Below are 14,549 nucleotides of genomic sequence, written 5' to 3'. Positions count from 1 at the left end.
ACAGATGAGTGATGTCACTCAGGCATCGGCCATTAATATATAGTCAATGGTTCTTTTATGTCTGGTTAGATTTGTTAAACGTGAGCTAACATGCTTTTTTGGCAAATCTGACGTAGTCGATTGCAAAGTATGAAAGTTTTCTCATGAATAGATTGTTTCTGTACTATATATAGTTCTTTATGTAGTGGTAGGGCAGCTATGATGAAATAAAAGGTATGCATTTTCAAACGCTGGGCCACGCTTGTTCTGCATATTTGTTTGGACTCTCCTGCTTTCCCTCTCTTAAGCTTCTTACATCAATATCCCGTTTGGTCCCTTCATCCTGCCTAAATGTTTGTACTTAACATACCGGGCTCGGACCTGTAACTGGAGCAGTCCGCCTTCTTGTCATGTTTGAGATGTCCAACAGAAGATGCTTTACCTCCCTGCCTTCCCAGATAGTTGAATTCAAATAACTGTTAATCAAATATTACAAGAACTCAAAAAGAATAAATTAATCACTGATTTAAAAAATAAAATCACAGCATTGTTCTTTTCAATTATTTTCTGTCTCTATGGCTAATCATAGGGAGGCATGTGAGAGTGATTACAAATCCTCAAAGGAATGTCGTCTGCCATCAAGCTTGCTGGTGGATTCAAGCTGGAACCTCAGAAGGATCCAAGCTGTGAAAGATAGGGGGCGATGTTTCTGACCTTGTCGTTTATTCTTAATGTTCTGACAGCATTTGTTGTTGTTTTGTTTGTTGTTTATTTTCTAACTTCATGTCAGTACTATAAAAAATAAATAGGTGAAATAAAAAACAAGAGATTGTATTAACAGTCATTTTTCTTTTATACTTATAAATTACCCACTTATATTACATGACATCATTGAAAAATCACTTGCACTAGCATTACTTAAATTAACAATGAAGATCTTTAAACATTATGTGGTGAATCACTTTGATCCTTACTGCCTCTAATTAAGTTTCTTTAATCATGTGCAAGTTTTCAACATAACATGAGAAAATATATCTGCATTATTGATGTGCATTCACGGTCATAATCATTCCATGTCATTAAATCATGATGTGAGGATACGCAAACAAAGATACATTAATAAAATGGTTCACAAAAACAGGAAAGTGTTCAACTGAATCTCTCTCGACTCTGTGTGACTGTGAGTCTGAAATGTGTGTGTCTGAAATGTGTGAATCTGAAATGTTTGTGTGAAAGTGTGTGTCTACAGGCGATTTGAAATGGAGCTGCTGACTGACGACGGTCGGATCATTTCTTCCATTATCAGAGCGAGGATTTTGCACAGCTCCTTAGCCTGCAGGACACAAAAAAATAAAGTCTGAGAATACATCACAAATGTTTGGATTATTGCATATCATATATTTTACAGTTCACAAATGTATTCCTGTTTGAAGATGTCATCATATCATCGTATGCAGAAATCCAACAGCAGATAGCACCTTAAAGTAACTACTGTTTATTTATGGCAGAGGCGTTTAGTGTCTTGCCCAAGGACACATTGGACATGTTGCTGCAGGAGCTGGGGATCGAACCCCCGACCTTCCGGTTGACTTTTCCAACTGAGCCAGAGCCGCCCTTTTAAAATGCTACCCGATTCACACACATTGCACATTGCATGCAGTGGTGATTCAAGAGTCTGCCGGGGCCCTGGGCAAAAGTTAATTAGGGGGGCCTCCCACCAGCGTTCAGCAGGGCAACCAGAGTGAATGCTGTCAGATGGGGCCCCATTAGGGAGGTTTCCTACTGTCATTGCAAAATTTGCACATTTTGGGCCGCTGCTATGGTTCAAAGTTTGTCTGCCCTCTGGGGCCTCCTTACTGGTCCGGGGCCCCAAGTAGTTGCCTGCCTTGCCTGTTGACAAGCAGCGCCTCTGACTACATGTTATGAAAATCATGGCACATCACAGGCTACAGGATTTTACTAAGATTGTCGTGGAGTGAGAGGCGTTACCTGTCTGAGATGAATGGTGACTTTTTCGGGACGGACTGGATTTCCATAATGGATGTCCACAGTCGGCATTTTGCTGAGTTTCTTTTGGCGGAGGGTGCACATGGACTGAATTTCTGCCAGAAGAATCTGAAACACCACCTCCTGCAGAAGAAAACAGAACAAATGTTGGCAACCAGTGTCGCACACTTACATAATCTATTATAATCTCATAACATCACAAAATAATCCCCACAGAGATAAAAAAAAAAAAAAAAACACTTTGTGTAAGGGTCAGAGGGTTTTGAACTACAAACAAACATTGCACTTCACACTTCAAATTTAGAATAGAATAGAAAGCCTTTATTGTCATTTCTTCACCTTAAAGTGCACAGACATTCAGACATCCACAGCTACAAATAACTTGCATCCAAGCAAGAGGGACTGTAAATGGTAAATGAACTTGAGCTTGTGTAGCGGTTTTCTAGTCTTCTGACTACTCAAAGCGCTTCTACACCACAGGTCACACCTACACATTCACACACTGATGGTGGATGCTGCTGAGTAAAGAGACCATCAGAAGTAACTAATCCCATTCATACACATTCATACTCCACCAATGAAGCAGCTGGAGCAACTTGGGGTTAAGTGTCTTGCCCAAGGACACATTGGACATGTAGCTGCAGGAGCTGGAGAATGAACCCTTGACCTTCTGGTGGAGAGACGACCAACTCTACCAACTGAGCCACAACTGCCCCAAAAACCACCTACCTTCTCTGGTCCAAACAAATCCAGAGCATTCAGGACCAGAATCTAAAGTTAGAAGGAGGACATACTGGCTGCTGCATTGTTGTCAGAGAAGCCAGCACTTCAACACAGCATGTTTCCTTAATGTCTGATCATATAGTAAGGTCACTTTATCATTTCATTCAGAAGATATCTTGCAGATTGGACCTTTAAGGTTGAATATTATTAACATGGTAAAATGTTTGACCCTGGGTGATAGTGCTCTGTCACTCATGTGTTATTGAAAATAATGATTTTATTCAAACATTCTGATTGATTGAATAACATATTTTCTCCATTCAAAGTGGATACAATCGATTCAGGAGTGCTGCATGTACCTGTGTTTTTGGGTGAAGAAACAGCACCCCCTCTTGGCTGATGCTGACCAAGCATGGAGACGGACAGCTTCGCTGGCTCACCTTCTTGGCCAAGAAAACGTTGGAGCCAAACAGAGGCAGGGTGCTGAGAACCTCTGAAAGGAACCCGATTAAGATCATCATTAAATCATTGTCTGTTCTAGAGGAGAGGAGAGGAGAGGAGAGGAGAGGAGGGGAGAGAGTAGTACCCACCAATGAATTGTATTTTGGCATCTTGTGGTTGAAGGGACCGCTTGGCAGCTATCTGGTCCTTGCAGCTGAAGAGGATCTCCTGCACTCTAGTCTCGAGCCCATCCTGTTTCGGCAGGCAATCCTTAATCTCCTCCCTTGCAGAGAAATACAATCACTCATATTTAGTTCAGCCTGTTAATCAGTTCAGTAAAAGGTTAAACAGGGAAATACATATTTATTGAAGAGTCAAATGCTGATTTAAACATCCATCTGATCATTATCTAGACCACATTTCCCGTTAAGGATTGCAGGGGGGCTCTATTTAGAGTCTCCAGTTAACCTAACCAGCATGTCTTTGGACTGTGGGAGGAAGCCGGAGTACCTGGAGAGAACCCACGGGGAGAACATGCAAACTCCAACAGAAAGGCTCCTGTCTGATGGGGATTTGAACCAAAAACCTTCTCGCTGTGAGGCCACAGCGCTAACCACTGCATCCTCTCGCAGACCGGATTTAAACAGTTTAGTGTAACTTACTTTTCCTCTTATCTTCTCAAAATCTCAGCCTGTCAATCGCTAAATCAAACTCTTTCATTTGGACTTACTTAGATCAAGTTTATTCCCTGCTGTGATTACATTCACACTATACACCCCAGAAGAAATTTGTGTCATCTCAAAGGTTTTTCAAAGTTTTCGATACTTTGACACCACATGTTTTAAAAGGAGCATAAAACATAAAGTTAGATGGAAGTCATAAATTCAGGATGGACTTGTTTATTTGTGGCAACAACACGAGTGTTTATGTAACGTGTCTGTAAAACAAACCACAATCCAACTGATGAGGAAAGGAGTTGGACCAAAATGTTTACTGTAATGGATGTACCAGCTAACAGCTAGCCACATTTAGCCTGACCATCAAGTTTGTTTACTCGCATTTGAAGATTACACGTTTTGATAGTCGAGACTCTGGTTGTTGGTGAATGAATCGGTTAGTGTGTGGTATGCAGAGTTGGTCGTCTCGTTGCACACCACACACTATAAGAACTGAAATGTTAATCATCTTGTCGTCATGTGTGGAGTCTCTCACATATCCAAAATCCTTTAGGATTTAAAAATGTGTGTAGTGTGTGCCAGGCCTTAGTAGATAAAACCAAGAAATTATCCAATATGTGGTACCTGAAACTTCTATTTTGTTTCTGTTGTATTGAAACAAGTACTTATAGAGTTTTATTTAGCTAGATTCATATCACAGTTTAAAAATCTGGTATAGTGACAACCCTATTCCTCTATCTCTGAGGGATATGTTTGTGTGTTGTTTCTCCGTCTTTAACAGCCAAGTTTCCTAAATGGATCAGTTTTTGTATAACGTCTTCTCCGTCTCACATTGAAGGCGGGTCCATCAGTCCGTGAGCCAGACGCTGCAGCGCTGACAGCTCTGCCACCTGCTGGACAGAAGGGGAACCATCTGCAGCAAGAGGAAGCATCAGCAGCCCACTCATGAAGTCACCCAAGAGCTGCACACAAACACAGAACATACAACAGTTTAATAAATACTCCACCAGTGGTACTACTTCTCCTAATGTTTGTGAACTGGTGTGGTCACCTGCTGGTAGTGAAACTCTGCATAGACATCACTGGCGAAGGTCAGAGGGATCCTCCACATCACTCTCCTCAGAGATAAAGAGATGGAGCCGTCGTCCAGCATAAAGTCGAACAGATACTCCTCAGCATGGATCGGACGCACCATCCCATCTGAGGAGGAGCAGGGAAGCGAGGAATCAGACTTAATTGGCCATATGCACACCAGTTCATGAAGCAACAGTTCATAACTCAAGTCTACCTGTGATTTGTGACATTTACCTGGAAGTCTGCTGGCGAGGATGGAGAACTCTTTGATTTCTGCCTGATTTGAGATTCCCATTTCTTTGCATAAGTCTGTCACCACATCTGCTGCCAACTAGAGGAAGAAAAGGAAATTATAACCAAGCAGACAAGGACTTAAACAAAAACAGCGCCGGCTTCTTTCACAGTCTTGATTAGTTGGTAGAAATAAATCTTACACTGAAGCTGCGAATCTTGATGGGGAAGCTCACTCCTCCGGGCAGCTTGATGGGAACGCGACGATAAGTTTTACCAGACTGCAGAAAGTCAACACACACTCAGAGTGAGAACAGAAGTAAACAGACATTGAATACATTTAACGTATGACATACAAGTCGACTATGAGTAGGTTAACTTGCCATGATTGCCTCCATCTCTTCATGGGAGGGGATGTTCCGGCGACCACCGAAACTGAGAGAGCGCTGAAGGTTATCAAGACACACAGGCGCCAGCTCTGAGGGTAAATGTAAGGTTATAAAAGAGTGTGTTCACGGACAGAAACATCAACATAATTGACCGATATTCTTAAAGTTTTTAAAGACATTCTTCATTGTGTAGTGTTTCTTCTACCTTGGTACGGGTGTTCGTAGTCCTGAGAGATGACTTGCAGGTGTTGTGTGACGTACGGATTCAGAGTACCAGAGCAGGGGAAGAACCCGGTCACCAGGATGAGCAGCCGCCAGCCGAGAGTACAGGTCGACCTGTGGAGACGACGCACAAGAATCGGATAAAGGTACTCTACAAAAATTGTAAAAAAAATTTACTAAATGATTTATTCATATAAACTTAATTTAATTGTACTAAAAACAACATTATGGAGGAATTCTCTTGGTGCAGTTGGGCGCCCACCAAAGGTCTCTGTTGAGGTTAAGTGTCTTGCCCAAGGACACATCCGAGCTGGGGATCGAACCCCCAACCATCTGGTTAGGAGATGACCCACTTTACCAACTGAGCCATAGCCGCCCCAAAAATATGCTTCCTGTTTCTCTACAGAGTAGTGCTGTTTTAGAGACGGGCTAACTGGTTTCTTTTTAACTGAAGGCTTCTGTGTGAACTAGTGCAGTAAAGTTCTCAGGAGAGAACTGTGGCCTGCTGCCAAAGTTACGCAGTACTGAAAAAAGGGGACTGGGGCACTCTGTGAAGATGGGAGGACAGCATTAAAAGTTATTGTACTGTTAGATCAACTGTGAAACTTCTTATGTATTAAGATGGAAACGTTAAATTGTGATGCTCTAGATTCCATTATTTTCTGTTATTACAGGAAAAGCACGTATTTAATACAAAGAATGTATTGAAAATGTTGTGGAAAAAGTGTCAAACACTCACTTGGTTGGGTTGTTTGTGATTTGTTTGATGACCTGACAGTAGATTTCATCTCTCAGCAGCTCCTTCTCTTTCCCTAACTGGACAGAACAGAGAAACTCTTCTTTAAATAGCATCAAAACCGGAGATGAACAGAAACCTAAAAAATCTATTCAGTCTGTTAGAGACGCTGTTTGAGCGAGCACTGACCAGCAGGATGTGGTTCAGACTGTCGGACTCTGATTTTTTCTTCTTCAAAGGCATGTCACCCATGAACTGCATCAGGTCTGCAGAGACGGATGAATGTGAGTATGACGGAGTAACAGAGTAACAGTGGTTCAAAGTTTGTGTTAGAATGGTTAGTTTGGTTTGATCTTACGAGTGAAGCTCTGCACAGACAGGTCGTTGATCTCTGGATCATTGTAGAGGATCAGGGACTCAGTTATGGGGGCCTGGATGAGACACTCAATGAGGTTAGTTTGTTTCATTTCTACAGGAAAGTTTCAGTTACATCAAGATCTCCTGAAAAACAGATCTAAGGGTAACATACGTATTTACATAACTTATCAAAAATGGAATAATCGGGTAAAATAGTTAACTTAGATCTATGCAAATGATGGTATACATCTTAGTAACAGTCCAGTAAATAAAACACAGGCATGCTGGAGCTCCCTGAAAGACAGTGTTGATCTTAAACCTTTTCATATCATACAGTTATCGCCATAATTATACACAATACACAAGAAATGATGGGTCTTATAAATCTGCATTGAGCAAATCAATGACTAGATGCAGCATCATGTTCTCCTGCTAAACAGAAATAAGACAGACATAATAATTGTCTTTAGGCCACAGGAAGAAAAGTCAAGAGTCCGCTTTACCACAAGTCCCTCTCTCTTACAGCTAAGAGTCAAGCAAGAACTCATTACTTCTTCTGCTTTTAGCAATTTTAAAAACATTGCTAAGGTCGGAGGAATAAGGCTTGTGTCTTTATTTCCAGCAGGTTAGATTACTGCAATGGTTTGTTCAAAGTTCTCTCAAAAGTTGTTCAGCGACTTTATCGTATTAAATATGACAAAAACTATGAAATCAGACCACATTAAACTAATTCTTAAACCTTTGCAATGGCTACTCAGAGAATCAATTTCAAAATGTTTTTGTTCTCTCGGGAAATACATCTCTGACATGCTTGTGACGTATGAACCATCGAGGATCCTGAGACTATCTGGGGCTGGCCTTCTGGCTATTCCCAGAAACAAAACAAGGTTAAGCTGTGCTTAGTTTTTAAAGTTTTAGTTGTTGTTTTTGGATTACGGGATACTTGACAGGAGCGAGAGCCTAAAGCGCCAGAAAAAGTCAAACTTATATTCAAATTCAAAGTATAAATTACCACTACCATCCACTATAGCTAAACAGGTCACAACATCAGGATGACCTTAAGGGGTGCTTTGGCATTAAGATGGATGGTTGGATGGATGGTTGGATAGATGGACTGATTGACAGATAGATGCATGGATGGACTGATGGATGAATGAATGAATGGACGGATGGACAAATGGACGGATGTATGGATGGGTTGTTGATTGAATATAGATGGATGGATGGATGGATGGAGGAATGGATTGATGGATGGATGGATGGATATGGATGGACAGTTAGATGCATTATGGAGGGATGGATGGATGGATGGATGAAGGGATGGACGGATGGACAAATGGACGGATGTATGGATGGGTTGTTGGATGAATATGGATGGATGGGTGAATGTAGATGGATGGATGGATGGATGGTCGCTTTGAATAAAAGCATCTTCTAAGTGAATTGTAGAATTGTTTGAGGGATTTCATTGTCTTACCTCTGTGTGTTGAACGGCCCGTGAAAAACCCCTCCCACTGTCTGGCAGACCGTTTGTCCCAACTCTGAAATAACCAAATAATGGATATTCATGAGTACAACTAAAACCATCTAAACATAATAAACAACAGTTAGAATTCACCCATCATACCTGAAGTACTTCATTGCAAACTCAACAATGGGAGAGTGGAGCTCCAGCCCATAGACTGATCCCTGGCTGGAGCCCCGGAGCGAGGCCTCTCTTCTGGGCTGCTCTGGTTCAGTGCTGCCTGTCTGTCTGAAGATGGGACCTGAAGGCGGGCCGTTAGCTGAACTCACAGGTCTGGACGGGCCGTTAGCTGACCTCACAGGTCCGTTGTTCCTCATGCTTTTCCTCAGGTCGTCTCTCTTGATCAGGTGAAGGTTATGGTAGTCGGGGGCTGCAGACGGCTGGGTGAGATCCTCAGAGAAAAGACCAGAGCGTCCTGCCAACGTGCCAAAACACCAGCCTGCAGGAAGATAAACAAAAAAATCGATTTGATGTAGCACACCATAACCGAGATTCTGGAGGAAACTGAGCGGTTGTTTTTTGCACAAACCTCTTAAAAATGATCTAAATTGAGTCCTACTATAGAGCATTACAGTTGTTGCAGGTAAACGCTATTTTCACACAGTGCCAGAAAACATGAGCGGGATCAAAGTCATGTTCCCTACACAGTTTCCATCAAGACTGCGGGACAGTAGAAGGTCTTTTTTTTTAAAGAGCAACAATGCAGCAGCCAGTATGTCCTCCTTCTAACTTTAGATTCTGGTCCTGAATGCTCTGGATTTGTTTGGACCAGAGAAGGTAGGCGGTTTTAAGGCACCCCCACACTGCCGTTTTGGACGCCCCTCTGTTTGCCAGATATGAGACCAGTTATCAGGTCAAACCAACAGGTGTTGCCTCGATGGAAGCGGGCAAGAGAACTGGTTCAGATAGAAGTGATTGTACCCGACCTAAAAAGACTCTGCATGTTTCTAATAAGCTCCACGAGCAGAAACGTGCTCAAACTAGGATCAATATTGGAGAGAGGTTAGAACGCAGAAAGATTCACAGACTGATGCAGAGTCTACAAATCAACAAAATATCAGTAAATCAGTCTGAGAATCTTGCATCTGGATATTTATTGTACCTTGCTGAAGTCTTTCCATTGGCTGCAGTTTGATGATGTCACCTCTTTTGAAGCTGAGCAGACTTTTATCATCAGTCACAAAACTCTTCAGAGCGACCACATGGCCTGAGTCCTTCAGAGCACAGAGAAAGATTCGCATGAGAAAAAGATGCTCCGAAACCATCGAAGAAGAGAAGAAGTTTGGTGATCAAATATTGAGTAGGAATACCCTGATGACTTCTTGGAGGAAGAGTTGGATCATGGCCGTGATCTGAGGAGCTTTGGACGACTGCAGCACTAAGTTTTCACTCTTCAGCTCCAGCTGCACTCGGTCTGCTCCCTGCAGGTCGACTGAGAGCAGCTCTGCAAAACTGTGCAAATGCAGAACTGAGTTCATATTTATTTGAATTAAACCCCCAATGAAGGTTGGGGGTTTTAAGATCATCATCCCATCACTGCTCAAATTTCTGCATGTATATTAAAACTGTGAGGAGTGATTAGGTCGATAAATACAATACTTTAATACAAACGTGAGTTGTCTGCCTGAACAAGCAATGTGGTGACAAGCAGTGGATATTCTAGATTCTAGTGGGGACCCTTGGCAAAAATTGATAGCTGACTTTAAAACACCTTTGAACATTGATCTCTCCTGAAAAGGAGCACATGTTTAAATAAGTAGAATGTAAAATATAAAGCAATGAAAAGTCATCAACTCTGTCTTACTTTATTTTTCCTCTTTCTTTCTTTACTACCAGATGGATCATTCCTCTTCTGTCATTTTAAGTCTTTAACTTTTAATTCAGCAGCAGAATGACAAATGGGGCCCCCTTAGGGAGGTTTCCTACTGTCATTGCAAACTTGGCACATTTTGAGCCACTGCTGTGGTTTAGAGTTTGTTTGCCTTCGGGGGCTTCCTATTGGCCAGAGGCCCCAAGATGTTGCCTGCCTGGCCTGTTGACATGCGACACTTCTTGTGACAAGCTGTTCAGTAAACTGGCGTCTTATGATTGGAGCGTTTGAGCAGTTATCTTGTTATCTCATTTAAATATTCTCGAAACAGAATTAAAAAAACTCAACATTAGCAGCTATAAAACTTAAATCAGTGTGGAGACATAAATGAAACGGAGGAGTGACTGAGGTATTTGTTCTGTGTTTGTGTTGTGAAGCCTCATGCTCACCTGTAGCTCCTGAGCTGATGGAGGTGTTTGGGGTTGATGCCTGAAGCTCTGACCACCTTCAGGAGACGAATGCCACGATGAGACACACCCAGCACCTGAGCATCCCCACTGTCCAACTGCCACAACAAAAGAGCAAGATACGATACGGGTGAACAGAAAACATAATGCAGCTGTTTGATTCCGTGCACAGAGATGTGTGAATACAAATATGGTTGTGGACTGATCGCAGGGAATAAAGACAGTGGCGATTCTAGACTTCATTAAGACCCCAGGCAAAAATTAACTTTCGGTCCCTCAAATCATCACCGTTATGTCTGCCAGTGTCCCGATTCTCCTCTACCTCTTTCTTCCTCTTTCTGTTTCCACTCCCCAACAGATAATTCTTCTTAATTTTCCTTCGGTGACTTTTATTTACAAACTTTGATTTCCGCAGAAATAATGCACGTAGAGTGAGTGGTGTCGGACGGAACCCCCTTAGGGAGGTTTCCTACTGTCATTGCTGAATTTGCTTATTTTGAGCCACTGCTGTGGTTTAAAGTTCGTCAGCCCTCAGGGGCCACCACACTGGCCTGGGGCCCCAAGCAGTTGCCTGCCTTGCCTGTTGACAAGCACTAAAAGACACAGGAGTAGCAATGTTTTTTTGAGTTGAAAATAATGCTTCCTGTGATTATATATGAAAAACATAAGATCTGCACTAAAAGGCCCAATAGAGTTAAAGTAATAATCTACAAAATAAAACTTTCTAATCAACTTGAATAAGAGTGAGACTTTGTGGAAATACAACGTTTTTACAGAGATGAAAAAAGTATTAAAAAATATTACTCTTAAAGCTTAAAAACGTTGGTGTATCATTTATGTCTGTGCTTCAGCTGCCACATCACTGAATTCTCACATTATCCTGAACATGTTTGTGTGCTCACCCTCGCAGGGAACAGGCGGGTGAAGTAGTTTCCCCAGTTGTCTCGAGCAGCGATGACGATCCTCTTCTTCATGTGTTCGTTCTCGATGGTGCTGATAGTTGTTCCCACATTGAAGGTTGCTTGGATGGAAAAAAAAAAAATCAGAAAATGGAAATTCAGTGATTCAATGTTATTCATGTAGCAATCTGCCTGTTGTCACTTCAAAGTCATCAAGTTCAGCAGCTCTGTCAGTGGCCCGAGCCTTCAAAATATGACTCAGCAGAATCCTCTTCAGGGTCATTTATGGGCACTGCCCTACAACTTAATGTTTGGGTGTACTGTTGACAGGTGAGGTAGTATGACGTAGTGTTGTTGTACTCAACATAGATCTTGGTCTGAAGACCGGTCTAGAGACCACTGTTTGAAGGTCTCGGACTGGGGGGACTTTGGATTTTAAATCAAGACCTGTCAAGACTATCACTGCCATTTTCTTCACATCTTTACAATGATTAGATGAAAACAGCCCTTTCTAAAACAACGTACAACTTTAATTCAATTGTAGTTTGATCACACAAAGTCTTCTTTCATCGTTTACTACTTGTTCATTTTTGCACATCCGACACTCAAAAAGGAAATGTCTCTCAGCAAGCTTGACGAAAGTCTTACAGGACCTTAGCTTGTTAAGTCAACTTTACTTGTAAGATTCAATTTGAAAACCTACATTCATAAAGCATAGACTGTAGAAAGAAGTCTATTAACTTTCCAGCTGAGCTCTGCACATGCAAAACTGACACCAGAGGGGTTCCTACATCTTCATATTTGAAGCATAGAGCCACTGACTAAGCTGTTGAGCAATTATTGAACTAACATTGAACCAAATGTGTCCCTTATGTCTACGATAGTTTATCCAAAACTCTCACCCAGCAGGTCCTTCATCTTCTTCCTCTCCTCTCTGCTGAGCCTCACACAGCTGTCAGAGTAAGTGTCCCTCATGATCTGAAAAGTGTCACCCATAAAGAATGAGACGGGGTTTGATTTGAATGTGCAGACAAAGAAGGCTCGCACGCTGCAGAAATGTATTTCACCAGCATTTCTGGAATATTGGAGCCCGGCAGTGTAAGAGTCGTCTTTGTCTTTGTTTTAGTTCATTATTTGCTCGACTCTGCACCTGCCCTGATAAAGGTTACAAACTCGTTCCTGTATCGTACTTAGGTTTATCAGGTTGAACATGATGACACTTGTATCAAATACTAACCTGTTCACACAGCAGATTGAGGATGTAGGGCCGGTTGAACATCTCTTTGGGATAAAACACCTAAAATGACCAAAAGAAAAAGATACTTGTGGTTAGAAAAGAGCACTGGACATTTCCAGTTTAAATTTCATGTGCAGTAAAAAGCATTATTAACTAATACATTGTGTCACTATGAACACAGCTGTAATTTATTCTGTGTTACAGTCACATGGAAAGTTTCCAAAATACATTTAAAATAAAGCCTTTATGTAATTTCAAGAGGATTTTCGGAAGAGCAGTCAGCCTCCTGTACTAAAATGAGGAAGTATTCAGTTATTTGTGACACCTTTCCTAAAGTATAACGTCACAAGTTGCTTCACATTTCTCATGTTAGTGCAGGCGGCTGACTGCTCTTCTGATATTACCCTTATTAAAACTCTTCCTCCTCTCCTTTTTGCCTAAAACTCTTGTGTAGAGTTTATGTTTGTGTGCTTGTCTTACTTCTTTTCTCAGGAAAAGTTTTCCCGGCACGTTGGTGTTAGACAAGTGAACACCGGGAGAGAACGGGTGGAGCTGTGAAAGAACGCCGTCCTCATCTGGTAACTCTTCTGAATCTAATAAACACAAAAAGGTCTCCGACATCAGATCACCCTGGATACATACATGTTCACAGCATTTAAAAGATAAATAATCCTTTGTTAGTCTTATACAACGTCTTTAGAACATGAGGCAGGACACCCACAGAGAGACGGTGCAACCATGGGCGGGGGCTCCGGGATGTTCTGGAGGACAGGTGCCGGCTGTTGAGGAGGAGGAGGAGGAGACCGCGGGGGTGGAGAATCAGGTGGAGAAGGTGGAGGATCCTGGTCGTCCTGAGAGCGGAACATGTCCTGCAGGGAGCGCTGCTTCTGCCTCATGCTGTCGGAGATGACGCGGGGGCCGCTGTTGGAGGGAGGAGGGGAATGATTGGAGGGGGTCCTGTGCAGAGGAGGCACCCACTGTTTCTAAGAGAAAAAATGAGAGGAAAACATAACTTCAACCTTTAACCAGAAAAAATGATTTTTATTAAATCTGTATTTGCAGTTCTGCTGACCTTCTGTTGCTGCACTGGTGCTTTGTTTTTCAGTTTGTCCAGAGCTTCTTGTTTGGGGTCACTTTTCTTTACAAAATGTCGTGCAGAAGTTCTGTAGAATCATAAACAGAACAAAAGTTATTATGTCTATGAATGACGTCATCGTTCAATCGTGTTGCTCCTAATTCAAAGAGTCCAAACTCCATCGACAAAAGCAATCATCGCCCTCCACAGAACTCGAGATCTGCTGGTCTACCGCTGCATCTGACTTTGAGTAGCTTAGTGTTCAGGGCATACGTTTGGATCAGGCTTAATATTGATGAGAAAAACGAACCCGACCCAGGAGATGTAGACCAGCAACTCTTTTGATCTGTAAGGAAAAACAACTCTTTTTGTCAGTAGTCTGATGGTTTTGGCTTCGCTTAAAGGGAGAATGTGCGCCTTTCTGATCTCGTAGATGTCGCCTTTGAGCCCCAGCATGAAACCAAAACAAACTGCTGTTTGCCATACTAAAAGCCTCCACTTTCCTCCAGCGTTTCCATGAAGAGGAAGAAATGGGCGGCTGTGGCTCAGTTGGTAGAGTCGGTCGTCTCTCAACCGGAAGGTCGGGAGTTCAATCCCCAGCTCCTGCAGCCACGTCTGATATGTCCTTGGGAAAGACACTTAACCCCGAGTTCCTCCTGCTGCTTTGTGAATGTGTATGAATGGGATTAGTTACTTCTGA

The 14,549-nt window shown here is 42.3% G+C and overlaps 1 protein-coding gene across 1 annotated transcript in view; it reads right to left on the bottom strand.

The window, feature by feature from the left end:
* Window positions 1–808: 808 nt before the first annotated feature.
* myo15b (myosin XVB) overlaps window positions 809–14,549 on the bottom strand; it is a gene marked incomplete at its 5' end in the record, with an annotated part of 50,761 nt that continues 37,020 nt past the window's right edge. The window contains 25 exon segments of the mRNA XM_061028161.1: window positions 809–1,312; window positions 1,969–2,109; window positions 3,069–3,202; window positions 3,300–3,433; window positions 4,659–4,789; window positions 4,879–5,027; window positions 5,136–5,232; window positions 5,336–5,413; window positions 5,516–5,610; window positions 5,727–5,857; window positions 6,483–6,559; window positions 6,669–6,745; window positions 6,838–6,910; window positions 8,314–8,377; window positions 8,464–8,632; window positions 8,663–8,800; window positions 9,464–9,575; window positions 9,672–9,813; window positions 10,621–10,736; window positions 11,541–11,659; window positions 12,440–12,515; window positions 12,775–12,834; window positions 13,255–13,358; window positions 13,496–13,757; window positions 13,847–13,937. Coding sequence (XP_060884144.1) covers window positions 1,223–1,312; window positions 1,969–2,109; window positions 3,069–3,202; window positions 3,300–3,433; window positions 4,659–4,789; window positions 4,879–5,027; window positions 5,136–5,232; window positions 5,336–5,413; window positions 5,516–5,610; window positions 5,727–5,857; window positions 6,483–6,559; window positions 6,669–6,745; window positions 6,838–6,910; window positions 8,314–8,377; window positions 8,464–8,632; window positions 8,663–8,800; window positions 9,464–9,575; window positions 9,672–9,813; window positions 10,621–10,736; window positions 11,541–11,659; window positions 12,440–12,515; window positions 12,775–12,834; window positions 13,255–13,358; window positions 13,496–13,757; window positions 13,847–13,937 — 2,860 coding nt within the window.

Source organism: Labrus mixtus, chromosome 21 (assembly GCF_963584025.1).
Source record: "Labrus mixtus chromosome 21, fLabMix1.1, whole genome shotgun sequence".
Lineage (NCBI taxonomy): Eukaryota > Metazoa > Chordata > Actinopteri > Labriformes > Labridae > Labrus > Labrus mixtus.
The sequence above is the reverse complement of the archived record's forward strand: the minus strand, read 5'-3'. Positions and strand labels throughout refer to the sequence as shown.